General features: G+C 34.4%; 1 protein-coding gene across 2 annotated transcripts in view; it reads left to right on the top strand.

The window, feature by feature from the left end:
• The first annotated feature begins 372 nt into the window (after positions 1–372).
• LOC134790824 (NT-3 growth factor receptor-like) overlaps positions 373–14,817 on the top strand; it is a 48,946-nt gene continuing 34,501 nt past the window's right edge. Inside the window, exon 1 of one of the 2 annotated variants that reach the window (XM_063761784.1) lies at positions 373–881. In XM_063761784.1, coding sequence (XP_063617854.1) covers positions 834–881 — 48 coding nt within the window. In that variant the 5' untranslated portion in view covers positions 373–833. The remainder of the gene's footprint in view (positions 882–14,817) is intronic. The other variant, XM_063761782.1, reaches the window with a different exon arrangement.

Genomic DNA, 14,817 nt, shown 5'->3' on the forward strand with positions numbered 1-14,817 from the left:
ACGAAATGAGCGTTATTCACAACACTACATCAGAGAGATACTAGTAGCTGAAATGGGCATAATTAATTTCACAATATGGGGGTCATGTCAGCTAACAGACTAGCGAAACAATGTCACGAGTTATTAAAAATAATGCAGAATTACGCCCCTGAAGGGTTGTTACAGAGTGGAGATCGGACTTGACAAATGGATTGTCAATTTGTCACTGATGATAAATAAGTGACTAAAAGGTGTTTAAGAAGCATACCAAATGAAACAAAAAAACTGGCAATTAGCTAACTAATGAATGGACATCCATTTACAACTTTATATCTTAATCTTAAGGCTGTTCTAATTAATCTCCACATTTGACAAAAGCTCGTCATAAACAAAAGATCAACGCTACAAATAATCGTCAACAACCCCTTTATCATAACGAGGGGTAAGCAAGGGATTTAATTTGAGATGTTTGCCGGGAGAGGCGCGGGCGGGGCTGCAGAAGGCGGGCCGAGATGTACAGGATGCCCACTCGGCACTCGACGCCACGCTTGATCCGCCGCGGGACGCCTCCCGCACGCCGCACGAGAAAACTCGCTGATAACGCTTTCCACAAGTGAAAATTTCAAAACAGTGACCATTGTTACAATCTGTAACTATATCCTGACAATCTGTGACAAACTTATTGGATACAAAAAGTTTTACTGATAAACTAAACTATTCTAAAATGCGTATACTGATAAATGGTACCGTATGGATGTGTGATAGTGATTTATGCACAGTGAATTCTAGTGACTTTTTGGGTTTTTTGCAAAACTTTCGTGTCGTATAATTGGATTTCGAGCGAGCTCATCAACATGGGGCAGCGGAATCGACGGGAAAAGCAGAAAGGAAAGCGAGTGAGGGTAAGTGGACAATCGAAAACAGATTTTCATATTTAAATTTTCGTTGATCCTTGTTGCTTGAGAAAAAAGAAAAAGTTTGTGAGAGAATGAAAAAAAGAAGTTTAATACAAATTATCTTAAATACACAATCCATCATGCATATAAGTAAAGAAAGTTTTCGTCTTGTTACCTATCCATAAGTTAGTAGTGGCAAATTCCAAGCATTACGAACATATTAACTAACTGTTTAAAAACTATACAATTATAGGTACATACAGGGTGATTCATGAGACGTGAGCAGGACTAATCCTGCACACTCAGTAACTGATAAATGATCGATCACCGTCGTATTTAGGGGAAACAACCACACTTTTTCCTATTTTTTAACTTTTTGGTGAGAGCAAATTTAATCCTCTACAATCATGGTCACCCTACAAGACCTAATTAATAAGCATAAAACCTCTTTAATTTTTGATTACGAAGAAAATAAACTGTCAAACTTGAGTGAGATACGAGTTTTCAAAAGTAACCAGACCGCGATGACAGTGGTGACATTCAATTTGACACAGAATATCGGTAGTTTAGTATTCTAATTTTAGGGTGACCACGCATGTCGTAAATAAATTAATAACTTTTTTTTTCAACGTGACTAGAAAATTTACGTTAACCTCACTAATACTGATACGAAAGTGTTGCTTATAATCTACGAAATGCGCAGTATTAGTCCTGCTCACGTCTCCTGAATCACCCTGTATAGATGAAATCAAACCCTCAGAACAACAGGGTTAAAAAGTTTGACACCTAATTGGCATTTGTTTTATTACTTCTCTGGTAGTTAGAGTTAGACCAAGAAAAGTCTGCAGAGATTTTGATAGCCCACGCAGTAAAAGTGTTATTTTAAACCACTAACTTCTATGAAATTATGACACAAACACTTAAATAACACTTGCATTGCGTGAGCTATCAAAATCACTGCAGACTTTTCCTGGTCTAACTTTAACGCCTTTAGTGTGGGGGTTGGTGATTTGAAATAAATAATTAGTATTCATATTTGTAAACTTTTAGTCAAAATATAAGTGGGATAGGTAGCAGATTTAAAGTAATATGAAACAAAAAATCGGTTTCGTTGTTTTACACAAAATTACTTTTCGTTATAGTTGACGAAATATAATTTGCACCAATCCCTCGAATAAACTTTTTATGTCGAATCGTCAAATTTAATGTACATTATATAATCTAGAGTTAGACCAAGAAAAGTCTGCAGCGATTTTGATAGCCCACGAAGTGCAATACTATACGTCATATTTTCATAGAAGTTTGACGTTTATAATAACACTTGCACTGCGTGGGCTATCAAAATCTCTGCAGACTTTTCTTGGTCTGGCTCTAACCATTTTTCTAATGGATAAGAAAATATATACCTATTTTTTTATGTCATTATTCCTTTAGTTAGACTTTCGAGTTAGACTAGGTTTGTGCACGACAAATTATGCTCGTAATCTCTAGGGAAAATGTTGAAATATGCAATATTACCGAAATATTACATTCAAAATGAAATTACTTCATTTTATTTATAGTTTGCCAACCAAGCGAGGCAAATGGTATTCATAGGGGCTCTTCAGGATTCTTGGTTAGTTTTAACATTTTACTTATACACGGTGGCTAAAAAATAACTGCATTCCCGTTGCCAGGGAGGTTGTATGAAACAGGCAAATTTTTTTTAGCGATATCGGGGGTGGTCCCATAGTAAAGTTGCTCAGTATAATCCCAAAACCTCCCTGGCAACGGGAATGTAGTTGTTTTTTCGCCACCTAGTATATTACAATTCGTCTTAGAACTAAGACGCCAATTAAATGATGTGATATACCCAAGGCTCCAAGTTTAAGTTACTCGCTAGACAATAACAACACTCCACAAGTTGACATTATATCAGTGTTACTAAAGTAAGTTCATACTTAGTCTCATGACATGACTGATAACATAATATCAATGTTTACGTTGTATACATTCTAATATCATAAGAAAAACAATTTCCAATTAAATACTTTTAAGTAGGTACTCCAAATTGTGATAAGTAGTTCAATTCTTTTTTGTACAATATTAATATTAGTTCAGGATTATAGTGAACTAATCATATTCAACAATCCACGTGCTACAAAGCGTTATTGACTATTCAACTCCTCTTGAACTGCTACCAAACCTGAACACTTAAAAGTTAACGAATAAAATACTTCAAGAACACGACCTACAGTGGGTACAGCTCCAGCATTAAGATACTTCTACGAAACTGAACTAAAACGTATTATTACTTGACAAGGCTGCATATGCATACAAAAGGGTGCACAGAATACTCTCTCTAATCATAATTTACACCCTACGGGTCCACGAACATAAACTCGAGTTGCGTTATCAGTGTCATGTCATGTAGGTTAAGGAACTGTTAGGTAACGTGATGCACTATCTATTCACTAGCGCTGGCTATTCAATAGTAGTACTTATAAAAAATATTGGAAGTGAGGAATCAGTAATCGGAGAAAACTTTACCTAAAATTAAAACCAAAAAGCCACTACTAGTATCGTATGTATACTTAATTAATAGTAAAGTTACCGCGTGATCTAATCTGCCGGGTTAATCGATAATGCACTTTATTGTACCCTTTGAAATAAACAAAAAACAATAAAAACAATTTTCTGCTAAGTTCAATCTGTGATGTCACTTGTAAAAATATTTGGTCAATAAACGATTTGTATTTGAATAAAATACCTGCAAATTGTAAATAATACAGCTAGTGAAGAAGAAAGACCGCTGCTTTCGATAGGAAGACTTCACATGCTATATCTAATACTTTTGTATTTTACTAATAGGTACAGAAAAAATAAAGTTATCTTTCAAAACTGAGAATAATCGCTAGGTGATAATGACATTCCGTAGCACTCATAAATATGTATACGAGCCTTTTTCTATTGTAATCCTTTTTTCTAATAGTTTATGTGACTGCTACATAATGAAAGGCATTAAAATACGAATGTGGGTTTAAGAAACGAACGAAGTGAGTTTCTTAAAACGATCACACGAGTGTTTTAATGCCTAATTATGTACAGTTACATACACTACTTTATATTTCATATTTCAGCCGACATCCATCGTTGCTCTCTGGCGGAACTCGCAGATTTGAGAGGTGGCGTCTCCTAAATATCTTTTTATCACTCATTTTACACGAAACTTTTGCTTAAAATTTGTTTAAAAACCACAAAACAAAAATTAATTTTATACCTAAAACTAATTAAGATAAACTGTACGTCAAATGGCGGTAAATGAAAAGTTTTTTCACACATGTCACGCATCCGTAGTTTTTTTTTTTAATTAATAGACAAACGAATGAAGTCCCTATTCTCATGTCACTCGAGATCAAATGTCGTGCGGTTTATATTAAAAAAATATACTGAATTGACGTTTCGTATTGATCATTGTTTTAATATCAGGATACTAGAATAGACACCCACTTGAGTTTTGACAGCTGTTCCAAATTTAAACTCATAACCTTACAAAAATCTATAATGTAATAACTTTAAAATACAGATTTTACCTACTACCACAGATAAGAATGTTCTCATAGTAAAATTGGATGTAATAATGCTGGTCATTTCCTACGGTTTCTGAATGCATTTTAAAGCACTAATGATGTAGATAAAAGTATATAATATTCATGATCTTGACTCTACCCGCTATCCATCCTATGTATTCACGAATACATTTTGTTTCGGCCGCGAGCGCGTAGCTTGTATAATTTGACTTCACGATACGTAACAACTATGTGGTATAGCAGGCCAGAGTTACATTGGCTCTTCAATGGCCAATAAGGCCGTGGGCTTCGTATATAATAACATACGCGTGGCAGTCGTTCGGATTGAAAGGGATTTATCCGGAAATGAATCCATTTTTAACAGGCCCTAATACCCTCTATCTGAACATGATTTGATCATAAACTAGCTTTAGAGAAAGCAAAACCAATATTTCTCTTGTGTCATAGTTAGGTATACGTAGTATTCTAAATAATAATAGCGAAAAGAGTCACTCAAGTTTATCTTATCTTTTTTAGGGCTCCGTAGTAGTCCGTAGTTAATTAAGAATCCTTTTAATTTCACCATGTTTGTCTGTTTTTCTATAAGATGATTCTTAATGTGGCTCATGATCAGGGGTACAAAAGTCACGTATATGTTATTATATGAAACTTGTACCCTTTTTGACTGGAGCCACAAATTTTGATTCGCTTATGGAAAAATGTAAAACCTTAGTAGAGTTAAATATCAAACATATTTCTAATTATTAATTAAGTGTGTGTGCCTGTGTGTTTTATTTCGTTTTCTTAAAACAATATGAGGTTGCACCGCCTATGACTAATCTGCTTTGCCCAAGGGTATACTGGTAGAGAATCCCTTATATCATTAAGTCCGCCTTTTGTACGATGTGCAATAAATATTAAAATAAATACATGAATAAATTTATATTTGTTGAACATAAAACTGCATTTTAACCCCTAGGTATATGTAAATAAACACATTTCAAATTTCAATACTAGGTATTTCCAATAAAGCAAAATCGTCGTATTTAAGTTGAATGTGCCTATACAATAAGATAATAAGATGCTGCTGGTTGACAACTCGCACGCCGTAAGACTACTTGTTAAATTATTGAGATGCCAATGATGCCATTGTAAATGTGGGACCCGAACATCGATAAAATACATATAAATTCACGCCACTGATATACAAACTGCAACAATAATACTCAATACGAAAATTCCCCATAAAAATGTTACTTTATCTTCTCTTACCTCTAGAAATCGTCATTTAGTTCGTTTAAATGTTAAGCATCCGAGATGTTGGTGTTATCAAAGGTTTCACCCTCCGTTAAGATGTGCGTGTTCATAGTCGTTCTCTAAATGACTGTTTCAATAAAGTGATAATTATGTTGGTAAACAAAAAGTTATCACTTTATTACTAATGCAGCCCCTTATTACTAAACTGAATAAAGTACCTATAGGTAAACTTATTTGATAACTTTTTATTTTGCAACTGTCGTTTTTTTTTTGTTGAATTAAATAAATTCAGTTAAACTCATTTAACTATTTTTTTAGCTAAGGTACTTATACCTCTGTGCCAAAGAATGCCTATCGTTATTTTTATTTTTTATTTTTCTTATGAACTTGCAGTTTTGTCTAGCGAACATGAACACAAAATTTGAACCGTTTTACACTTATATAAGTATGAAATTTTATAATACGGTAGAACGGGGTGATTTTCAAATGCAGGGGCGACTTTAAAATTCTAGTTTTTAAGCCATAATATATTTTTATGCGAGATTTTTTACAGTGGGTGAATATGAATATATAGTAATCTAACTAGTTACAGAACATTTTCAGTAAATAATGAATAATGGTAATTCTATGGCCGTTTTAAATCTATCAAAGTAATCCCAAAATTTCCAAAGTCACCCCGTTCTACGGTATAATATATTGTTAAATGGGTACCTAATTCGTAACTGCATGCGTCGACAAGAGGGCCCGTTTATAATTGGCATCTTTATCCGTTTCCTGTTCCTTTAAAGGATCTTCTTTGTACACGATCTTCATTCACACATTAAGCCATTCACCCGTCGCTCATTAAGAACATAATTACAAAAATAAGTTATCTAATACCTATATAATTATATACGCAGATATTTTTCCGAATATAACACTTATCGTCTTTCTTAGAAACCTTTTTTAAGTCACGTTCGGTTTTTATTGATAACAGAAAACTAGGTAAATATAAATTGGGCAACTTGCTTGATAATAAATATAATAATGGCGGTTATTTAGTTTTGTTGATATTAACAACTTGCATTTGACCTCTCACTTCTGTTATCGGGAAATGTAACAAAATTCTAAAAGTGCTCATACAAATTATAGCAATATTATCGTTTGAAGTTTGCCGTATCTGTGGACTAATAATGCTCAATTGTGCGCATTTTGATATATCAGCTACAAGTATTATAATGAATAAGACGGATTTAATGTTATAGAAACGGACTCTAACCGTGTTCAAAAAGTTAATTAATTACTAAATTACATTTTTAACACGTACAATATTAATACGATTTACAGCCAAAAAATTAATTTTCACCAAAATATGCGTAAAAGTTAATTTAGTTCAGACAGGCTAAGGCATATTAAGAAAAGGGTTATAATACAATCAATCATTCAGGACATGACGGCGCAGTTAAAATCACAGACTGATAGAATTCTTAAAAATACCCTGTAATGAGTTAGCAAGAAACCCAGCAATATACACAAAATTAAGTTATCCCGTGATAGTATACCTAATGTATATGACAAAAGGACTGTGTTAATTAAACTAAGAATTATGATTTAGCCGGCATAACATAAAAGACAGGCTCTTTGATCAATACAGGAGTACAGGAGTCAATCGACACGTCAATTAGTAGCTAACTTCAAACTAAACTTATTAGGCACCTAGAGAAGTCTGTGGGTTATAGCTGCAAACCAGGAATCAAGTTTAAAACATAAAGTTCTGAATAACTTAATACTCTCTTGAACTCCACATTTGGACCACTCAAAACGTCAGGATTCAGAATTGCATTATATTAGTTAAATTGCATATGTTGCTTCATAAGTTCTGCTGAATTAGAATTCCGCACGTGAATTACTTAGACATGTTACTTTAGTATTTCTATAAATTTGCTTTCTAATTAGATATAATGATATACCTCATTAACGCAATAAAATTCCTCCTTTTTTGATTTCTGTGATTATTAGCGACCTAATCGATGTTCAGGGAAAACATTGAGAATCCAGCAGACCAGTCACGTATTGTTCTTCAAACAGTAGTGATGCCGGATTTAGGCTCGTGTGTTTATTATTTTCGGTAACTCTGACATCTAAAGAATGAATAAACATTTGATTGTTATTTTTAGTTTTTTTGCTATTTAGCTAAGATCCTCAATAAAAAAACAGAACCACTTATTTTTTCACGTACGAAGTGAGCGGGAAAATTATTGCATGATACCTACTTAATTCAGCAAAAGTATTTTGATAATGTAATGATGACAGTATAAATAAATAAAATAAAATAAAGCCTTTTATTTCTTGTATATTACAATGTCAAACATTAAAAAATCTACAATACAATTTATTTAATTTTTCTAATAGTCCGTTTTTAGTAAATGTTTGGTCACTTATGTTAGGTACATATTGATATTTTTTTTTACTAGGTGAATTAAGCAAGAACCCCAGGTAAAGGCCTCCTCCAGTGAATGATGACAGTAAATAGTTGCAGTTCTCGCCATGTCAAAAAGTTTAGATACTTACTACTTTATTCACGGTTTCCAATTTCTAAGGTGACGCTAGTGAACAATGGAGGATAGCGCCAATAATCTGAGTACCCAATCTTGACGAGTTACCTATTCCTAAATATAGACTGGGCTATGCGGCAGCATGGAGTCAGTCTGTGACGCGCAGGTGATACGTGTGCCCCACGCGCAGGACCCCTCGTGGTCATGTCCGGTGTCTGCTCACTTTACTATCAGACTCTCACTACTGTTAAAGCTTGGCACACACAGACAATCCTCTTCGATTGTTCACTCGTTGTATTCATTGTTGCCTCTATTGAACATCAAACAACAGACTAGAGACTTCATAGTTCATACAGGTAAATTAGTCAAATGCTTATACCTCGCGGAACCAGAAATGTTGTCTCTCCGATGTTGCTCGTACACCATAAATCGCCGCATCAAACGAAAGGGTCAATGGGGATTATATGTCTTTATTACCGACATGATGAGGCCTCGTAGCCTTAATGATTTGAGTACCTAATAATAAATGGTAAGAGATTTGTCCATTCTTGTGCGAATAAAATGCCCGATACTATATAACCTGCCTGTAAAGGAACAGGCATTCGTCGTAATTTAAGAAATGTCCTGGTCCTGACACGACCAATCTGTAGTCTCGCAACGTGTAACAAGCTTTAGATAGAGCTATCCACGCGGATCCATCGCATTTGTCATCTGACAACCGATTTAGTGACAGCGTTCTAGCTATTTTAGATTCTATCAGCTCTAATAATGTGCTCATAAATATCTTGACACTGACTTCACTTTTATGATGATGGGGGTTGACGTCAAGGTAGGTTAAAGAGCATTCATATTTAATAAGTATATGCAGACTTTACGAGTATTATACAATTTAGACACCCATTATGTACTTTACTGATTTGCGATCATCAGACAATTACTTAGTGTTCCTGCAACTATATAACAATCCTGTCATGTTCCAGTAAATTACAAACATTTGTCCAGTAAATTACATATAAACTACTCCTATATAGAAAAAAATAGAATAGTTTTGATCCTATGAAAATATTAAACTACTTGTTATATTCGGTTTCAATAACATTTATTCAGCATGGTCCCAAAAGAAAAATACCTAACTACTATTATTTCCAAGACAGGTTTTATAGGTATTTCAAAACAGACTCTTATCTGTACACACATCCACTATTTACTAGAGAACCTAATTAAATCAATTTTGTTCCTTATTAAGTGCTAATTATTCCAATTATTCATACCCTGCCATCTTATGCCACTTTAAAATGTATACGATTGGAATGGAATTCTCAAAGCTATTGATATCTGTCTTGAGAGGCATCACGTCTGAATCATTACTGTATGGAGTAATTATATCCATAATAAGAAGGCAGTTTCACGTTACGATAACGTGGTCATAATAGTGGTAGTAACGTAGGCCGTAGAACTCGAGTTTAGCCTTAGTTTATTCGCTTTTTTATCATCAAATGATCCAATTTCCTCGTCTGTTTATATTAATAGAAATAATAAATAAGCCAAATCAATCTTAAGTAATAAGTAGGTAGCTAATTAGTTACTTAAGAAAAATAATATTTCTGCGTCGCCTACTCCAGAAAATAAATAGATATCAACGGGGAAAATAAACGTTTAACGTGAAGGAATTTAGAACAGACATTTGTTAAACTCGGGGTAAGCTTTTATTCAATAAAAACAAAGCGGAGTGTTCTACAGAGTCTAATAAGAATGTTAAAATTTATTGAAATGAAATTTTAAAATAACTAATAATCATGTGATAACCCAATTATTCAAGACTTGCTTTATTAAAAACATTACTATTCTCGAAATACTTACTATTGTTTCAATTAAATTACGCCTTCGTATCGTTTTAAATCTTTTACAGATAAACCGAATGCTTATCGGAATCGATCAATTAATAACACGGACAAGGTGGTCCGACTCGTGAATCGTAAACAATCGAGCGACAGATCGGCGTTTCTAAATTAATGGCTTACGGTCGGTAATATACACTTGGGAGTATTTATTCTCCTTGGTCTCTCAGAAGAAGTCTGAGATGGGCGGGCGGCGTGCGAGCGATAGTGGGGTCACGTTCCGGAGATAAAACCAGAGATAACAGACGTCTTCACTGTGCTGTCTTTGCGCCGAGTCCCGAGAATCGTTATACTATGTGGAGTAGAGTATGCTGGCCATTGTAGCTCTGATAATCGATGTCTAACATGCGCTAATGATGGTTGTAACAGTAGTGAGTTACGTAGTGTGTGAAACCGTGAAACGGCTTGTAATGGCAATGAGTGCCTCGATCTCGATTCTTGGCAGCGGTTTTTAAAACAAAGACAGATCGACCGAAATATAAACCAACAAACATTTCCGGTATAATACTGATTTAAAGGGATTAAATAAGCGCCTAGTCTTATAAACAGTTCATGTACAAAAAGTAAGCGAAATTCGCTTTTGCTTCTCAACAGATACTTATGTACTTATGATGCCATGCAATTCCGTGCATACAACTAAATCAATCCATGCGTCAATCTTGGTGCGGATGTTGAACTAAAAAAATGGTGCGAGGGCGTTAGGGGACGTAATTTTTAGACACTATTTTTACCAGACTGACCTTTTCAAGTTTTTGTGAGTAGGTATATACTTGTCAATTTTTTTTTTCACGTTTCACAACTCAAACGGCTGTGATGACGATGATGATATTGATGATTTATGACAAGTAAAATGTCGTGATATTATTTTGAATAAAAAGAGATTAAGTTTTAATCTATACATGTAATATATTTAGAAAGTTCAATGTTCAACAGTCGGACCTTCATTATTTAACGTAATAAATTTAACTTGTGTTGATTGATAAGCTTGTGTAATGAAATACACTAGCAACCGGCAATGAATTAGTTATCCAAAAGACATTAAAAGTTAAATTTGTTTATGGATAGCCCCGATGATAGTTTAATCTATAATGATTGAGTAGAGTAACGGTGGAAGCGAGTAGCAGTCGCATGTTTGAAAATATACAATTAGAACCAATTCGGTTGATTTATACGAAAAAACCAGGTATCAGAACTTACCAGGGCTGTTAACAAGATAATTTTTCAAGGAGAGAGGTATTGAATTATTTCGACCTCGAGGTCAATATGATTTATAGACGGTAACAAACAGACCCGGGAATTGAGAAAACGGCCATATATCTTGCCGTATTGTTGTTTACAAGAAAATGTACGACACACTCGATGAGGAAACCGACATACTTAATCATAGGGCGAATGAAATTAATTTTGGCTTTTATAGCCAAATTAAGATAGGCGTCTAATGAAAAAAAAAACTAATTATTTTTAAAATAGAATTAACATACAATTAACTTAGAACTAATCTTACATTTTTAAGATTATTAGAACTAAGGGACATGTTGAGCAACCCCTATCAAAATGATTGAACATTACCATTGAAGCATGAAACCTATATACTTCATTAAATAACCAATGGTAATGGTACCTATGCTTGACAAGATTCATAAAGGTGAAGCTACGATTAAAGTCTGCACTTGCCTTATTAATTTCTATATATGTGGTATCGTTCACTGGGTACCTATAAGTGAACTTCATTTGATTAGGGACATGCAGTTTTCCTGGATCGCTTGAGACAATCTGACCGCAACTAATTTAGGGCCCCCTTGGTGGCGTCGTAAGGGCGTAAGGGTATATTTGGGCTCTTAGGGCTTCTTTGGGATCTTGCATTTTGCATGAATGTACGTACCTAGACATGAAAAAAATTATGTAGTTGATAAGTACTTACTGACTGAACTGACAGAAATCGTGTTCCAAGATTGCAATTGAACAAATGTATTATACCTTTTTTTATTCCAGCCAAGCCGTGTAAACATGATATAAAATAAAAATAAAACATTTATTTCTCAAGTGAACTCATTCAAGTAAACCGTCTGATATTACCTTTACCAACTACCTATTCGCGACAGGGCCTTATATCACGAACAAACCAATTCAGCCCTTAATATATCCTGATGGAATAAAGTTTTTGATAGATATCACAAGCTTCACTTATCTACTTTCCTGTTAGCTGATTTAGATGATTTAGATAAAATATGACATAGCCAAAAGCGTTGGTTATCTGAGCAAATATTTAGGTGGTGCAATTAATCTAATGGCCTAATGCGTATTGGTTAGTTAGAAAACCATATAAAATAGCTCTTGCTTAGTCAGATACTTTGCTTGTCATTAAGCGACTAAATAAAACTCTTCAAAAATTGTCTTGATATTAAATTAAGGTGTAATATCAGACAAGAAAGTTGCTATATAATAAAACAAAAATATAAAATTGTACAAGGCCCAAGAAAGGATTCGAACAAAAACTATAACAATGTCTGTAAAATAGCTACTATAGCTGGACGTAAAAGTAGAGTGGCTTTAAATTTTTCAAAGTGGATGTTACTTCGCATGTTGTATCGCGCAAAAATAGCCAATATCGACGTCGGCGTTAAGTGCTAGACGACAGTCGAATAAACATTGCGGCCGACTACTCAAGGGCGCTCGCTTTGGGTTATAGCCACGGCAACATCTCAGACGGAAGCGCTCATGCGCAAGCTCTAGGTTGGGGTAGCAACTGTTTAGCGTAAGGGTTCCTTTACGAGGGAACAGTTAGGGTTTTGAATAAAGGGTAGCAAAGGTAGGGTTGCAGCCGGCTACGAATCCGTACCGTATATACAGTGTAAGCCAATGATAATAGCATATAATCCATATGACTGAAAAATGGAGGAAAAACCACTGAATTCACTCAAATATGAAAAGTACCTACACCTAACCTTGTCTATGATTCTTTATTGCTACTCTTATTAATCTTATTATATCTGTTATTTGCTTTAAACTGAAATGTCATGTAATAAGTAGCTAACATATAAATTGGCTAACATTTAACATACTTTTGTTAATGTGCAGCTAAGGGTTGCCTAGTTAAATCCCGTACGTGGTAGAGAATAAAATAGAGAAGTGCCTGTTGAAATATATTTGCAATATTTAATAGTAGACAGCAGTTATGTATATATTTTCGCGTTATTCACTATGAAAAGAAAAAAAAGGGAAAAAGTAAGTATACATAGGTATGTATATTTAAAACAACGTGATTTACGTTAAACACAAAGATGATGTTTCATATTGGTATGTCAATCATAACCAGGTTTTATTTGCCTTTTAGCTTCCCTGACAATATTTGCATGCGTGCATCGACAACCAATCTCGTTATGAAAACCTCGTCACTTTTCAAACATCAATACTCCACGCGTAGGCGGTACACGGTTCACGTTCATATTTTCACATTCCAAATTAATGCTCGAGCTGTCAGTAACGAACGACACACAACACTTGATCCGTAGTTCATTGAGTATAAAGGAAATTAAGCTGATTCATCACCCCGCAATTTTTTTAGCTCTCAAAGGCAGTTCCAGACTGAGCTTTCAGGGATTATGGGGATGTACGAAAAACAAGATTTTTCGGAGACAGTCTACAGTCAAATGTAAAAATATGTGTGCACACATCTTACTCAAAACTACTCTTATTTCGACGAATTAAGAACTGTCCCCATATTTATACACTTGACTGTACCAAATCCCGAAGACGGGGAGGTGACCACAATGACAACCGATATAATGTCTAACTATCTACAGACCATATTTTGAAACGGTACAAGTATCGCAATTACAAAGTACTTAGCCAAATGAGTTTAAGATGCCATTATCAATGTATATTCTTATAGTAGGTATCGAGAATTGATTAGGTACATTATGAAAAAAAAAATTGCTAAACACATTTTTAAGGAAAAAATACCGCAATACGTCAACAATAACCATATCATCCGTGCACTACTTATCACCCTCAACCGCCTAATGATAACCGTCACACCTTACAATATTTTATTATTTTTCCATCTTTTCCTAAATACCGAACCCGTGTTAACGACCTTCATTTGTTATCTATATCTTCATTGTTTCCTCCTATTTTTCTAAGACAATCGGACTATATTTACTCCGTGTTATGTAGGTATAGATCGATAGTGACGAAAACAAGTTCAACCGTCGAGTCACCCCAACCGGAGTCAAACCTAGGAGACAAATTCATTTGAATCCGCACTGTTATTTGCTAAGCCACTGGAATGGAACTTCTAACCTTCGCAAACAAAGACTCATGGAGCATTAGCATTAGTAACCTAATGTAACACTTAGCAGGACTTTAGGTTATCGGGTCATAGTAATTAAATGTTTGTTCTAATTTCGATTTCAACTTATACAATAATTGAATTTGATTTCAATGCATAGGTTTAAAAGCTATAAATCAGAAATAAAATTATCCCTTGATCAACGGTCCTGATTGGACTTAATCTGTGTTTATAACTGTTTGTTTTCTGTTTATTTTACTATGCCATACGATTAAATAAATAAACGGTCCTGAATTTTGAAATTGTATAAAGCAAACTCTAACAATAAATCCAGTCAACTAAAACACTAATATTTCAGACCGTGCCCCGTCTGATAGTATTACCAATTTCATGCACAACTTTATTTCAAATCTG

The sequence above is a fragment of the Cydia splendana genome, chromosome 5 (genome assembly GCF_910591565.1).
Source record: "Cydia splendana chromosome 5, ilCydSple1.2, whole genome shotgun sequence".
Lineage (NCBI taxonomy): Eukaryota > Metazoa > Arthropoda > Insecta > Lepidoptera > Tortricidae > Cydia > Cydia splendana.